Source organism: Electrophorus electricus, unplaced genomic scaffold (genome assembly GCF_041902795.1).
Source record: "Electrophorus electricus isolate QZ-2024a unplaced genomic scaffold, ASM4190279v1 Scaffold211, whole genome shotgun sequence".
Lineage (NCBI taxonomy): Eukaryota > Metazoa > Chordata > Actinopteri > Gymnotiformes > Gymnotidae > Electrophorus > Electrophorus electricus.
Window position 1 is genome coordinate 45,001 of NW_027658491.1, and position 2,500 is coordinate 47,500.

Consider the following 2,500-nt stretch of genomic DNA (forward strand, 5'->3'; position numbering starts at 1 on the left):
CTGTGTGTCCCACTGTGCTGGTACTGGGCATGTGTACTGGTATTGAGTGTGCACTGGTACTGGGTGTGTATTTGTACTGGGTATGCACTGGTACTGGGTGTGTACTGGTACTGGGTGTGCCGAGACCAGTTGATTCTGTACTAAGGGGGATTTATGGAGGATTTCAGCGTTTTCCTGGCAACAGGAGATTTCTCAAACACCTGATGGCCCCGAGCCGCCTATCACACGGTCCGACACTCCTCACACACTCTCACTCTCTCACTCTCTCACTCCCTACCCCTGTCCCCCTTACCTCACCCCCTCACTCACCCCCCCATAGTCACTCATTCTTCCCCCTGTGGGCGTGTCTCAGTGTAACTCTCCATCAGCCGGTGTCGAACCACGGGGACGTCATGAGCAAAAAAACCGAACCACCGGTGTTGCCAAGACAACAGAAAAGGTGCTCGGGGTGTGCGTCACACGTTTTTACGCCCTCAAACACGGAGGGAAGGCTTCACGTGAACGCGCCATGCATAACCAGCGAGCGCTAACGGCTAATGGCTAGCGCGACCTCTCTTGCTCACAGCTAACTGGCCCCGCGGAGCCTCACACGGAGCCTCACACAGGGCCTCACACGCGAGGTGGGCACCTGAGGGCAAGCTCAGAAGGGGAGGGGCTTGTCGTCCGGGGGCACGGCCTTACCTGCTCATCCGCGCTGACCTTGGTGCCCTCTGCGCGGGCGTTTTCCGGCGCTGGCATCCGCGTGACGTAGAGACCGTTCAAGGTAGCCATCATCAGGGGCCTCTTCATCGAGTCCACCAACTTCATCTGCCTCTCCAGGGTCTTCGTCAAGGAAGAGAAACCACACACACACATGAACTTCTCACAAGTCTTCTCACAAGCACATCCAGGCACCCAGACTGAGGTTGTCCTCGTCTCTGACACCCACACACACTCCTGTCCCTGACAAACACTCTCTCTCTCTCTCTCTCTCTCTCTCTCTCTCTCTCTCTCTCTCTCTCTACAGCAGTCTTCACATACAATCACACCCCAATCTGACCCCATTTCTGCCAGTCTGAGGGATTATAGTTCTTAATCTCAGATAATTTAAGCCTGCCCCAAACACCAGCGCCAGGCGTTGAGCTGGACACACACACACGCGCGTGCGTGCGGGGGAAAATGTGGATATGGTGGTTAGGTGGGGTGTGGACACACGCAGCAAGCGACAGGAGCTGGAATGTTGGGAGTGTCAAACAAAAGACAGACGAGTCTTAACATGAAATTCCAGTTCCAGGAATTGCAACCACTACACACACACACACACACACACACACACACACACACCCCTTTCCCTCACCCTCTGGGCGCACTCCCTCTCCACGATGCTGTCCTCGATGGAGAACATCTCGGACACGGGCCTCTCCTTCACGGGCTCCTTTCTCACTCTCTCCTTCACGCTGGTCAGGTCGGGCTCGGAGATTGACGGCCCCAAGAGGGCGCCACCGAGGCACGCCTGCTCCGCGCGGGGAGGGGGGCCGCTGGCCGCGCCGTGCCCGGCCCGGGGCCCTCCTCCCGTGGCCTTGGCCCGCGCCCGACCCTGGGCTGCCTCCGGACGGCCCTGGTCCTGCAGAAACGGACAGGAGGAGTCACCATGGGTTACACCATCACGGACGCCGCCGCCACGGCAACATCATCACCTCCACCGCTCGCACGGACCTGGTCGCGGTGTCGGAGGGCGCGGTCCGCAGAGCCGGATCGCGGGCCTGGGTACTCGGGCGGAGGCTTGTTGGGGATGCTGGCCAGGGCGGCCTGCAGCCGGGCATCGATGTCCTCGTTCAGCCCCGGGATGTGGATGTCCAGCTCGGGCGGGTATTCCTCTTCTTCCTCCTCCTCGCTCTCGCTACTGTGCACCAGCATGGTGACATTGGACGGCGTCTTCTGGTGCCGGAAGGACTTGGGGCGCGGGGACTCCCGCGCAGGGGGCGGGGCCAGGGGCGGGGCCTGGTCCCTCTGCGTGTTCCGGCGCGGGAGGGCGAAGGCAGTGCCCTTGCTCGGGACGGCGCGGCGTGCGGCATGCGTCAGCAGCTCGCTGGCCTCTTGCAACGACTGCCGCACCACGGACGAGCTGTCCGGTTGGAAGGTCTTGACGGACAGCTGCACCTTCCGGGTGACCGTCTCCGGGCTGGACCCGCCCACACCGCGCTGCCGGTGGCTGACCAGGTCCGGCGTGCTGGTGGCCGGCCTAAAGGGGGCGGGGTAAGGGGGCGGGGGGCGGGACGGACGGCCCCTCGGCCCGGCCGTCCCGCCCCCCGCGGCCGGTCCGTGCGGGACCTCACCTGCCTGCCCCGCGCCACCCGCCTGCTGCTGCTTTGTGTTGGCCAACTCGGGGGTGCTGACCGTGTGAGAGATGCCGTTGCCGGGGGCGCAGGACGCCTGCCCCGCCATGGGGGGCACCCCGGGCCCCAGAGGGGCGGACGAAGGCCCGGCAGGGGGTCCGTACGCAGGCTGGGGGCCGCCGCCT

At 63.4% G+C, this 2,500-nt stretch overlaps 1 protein-coding gene across 1 annotated transcript in view; it reads right to left on the reverse strand.

Annotated features, from left to right (window-relative positions):
- Positions 1–2,500, reverse strand: part of LOC145655307 (tyrosine-protein phosphatase non-receptor type 14-like) — a gene marked incomplete at its 5' end in the record, with an annotated part of 13,210 nt that overhangs the window by 5,854 nt on the left and 4,856 nt on the right. The window contains 3 exons of the mRNA XM_081708948.1: positions 682–822; positions 1,337–1,603; positions 1,696–2,500. The exon at positions 1,696–2,500 is cut by the window's right edge and continues 448 nt beyond it. Coding sequence (XP_081565074.1) covers positions 682–822; positions 1,337–1,603; positions 1,696–2,500 — 1,213 coding nt within the window. The remainder of the gene's footprint in view (positions 1–681; positions 823–1,336; positions 1,604–1,695) is intronic.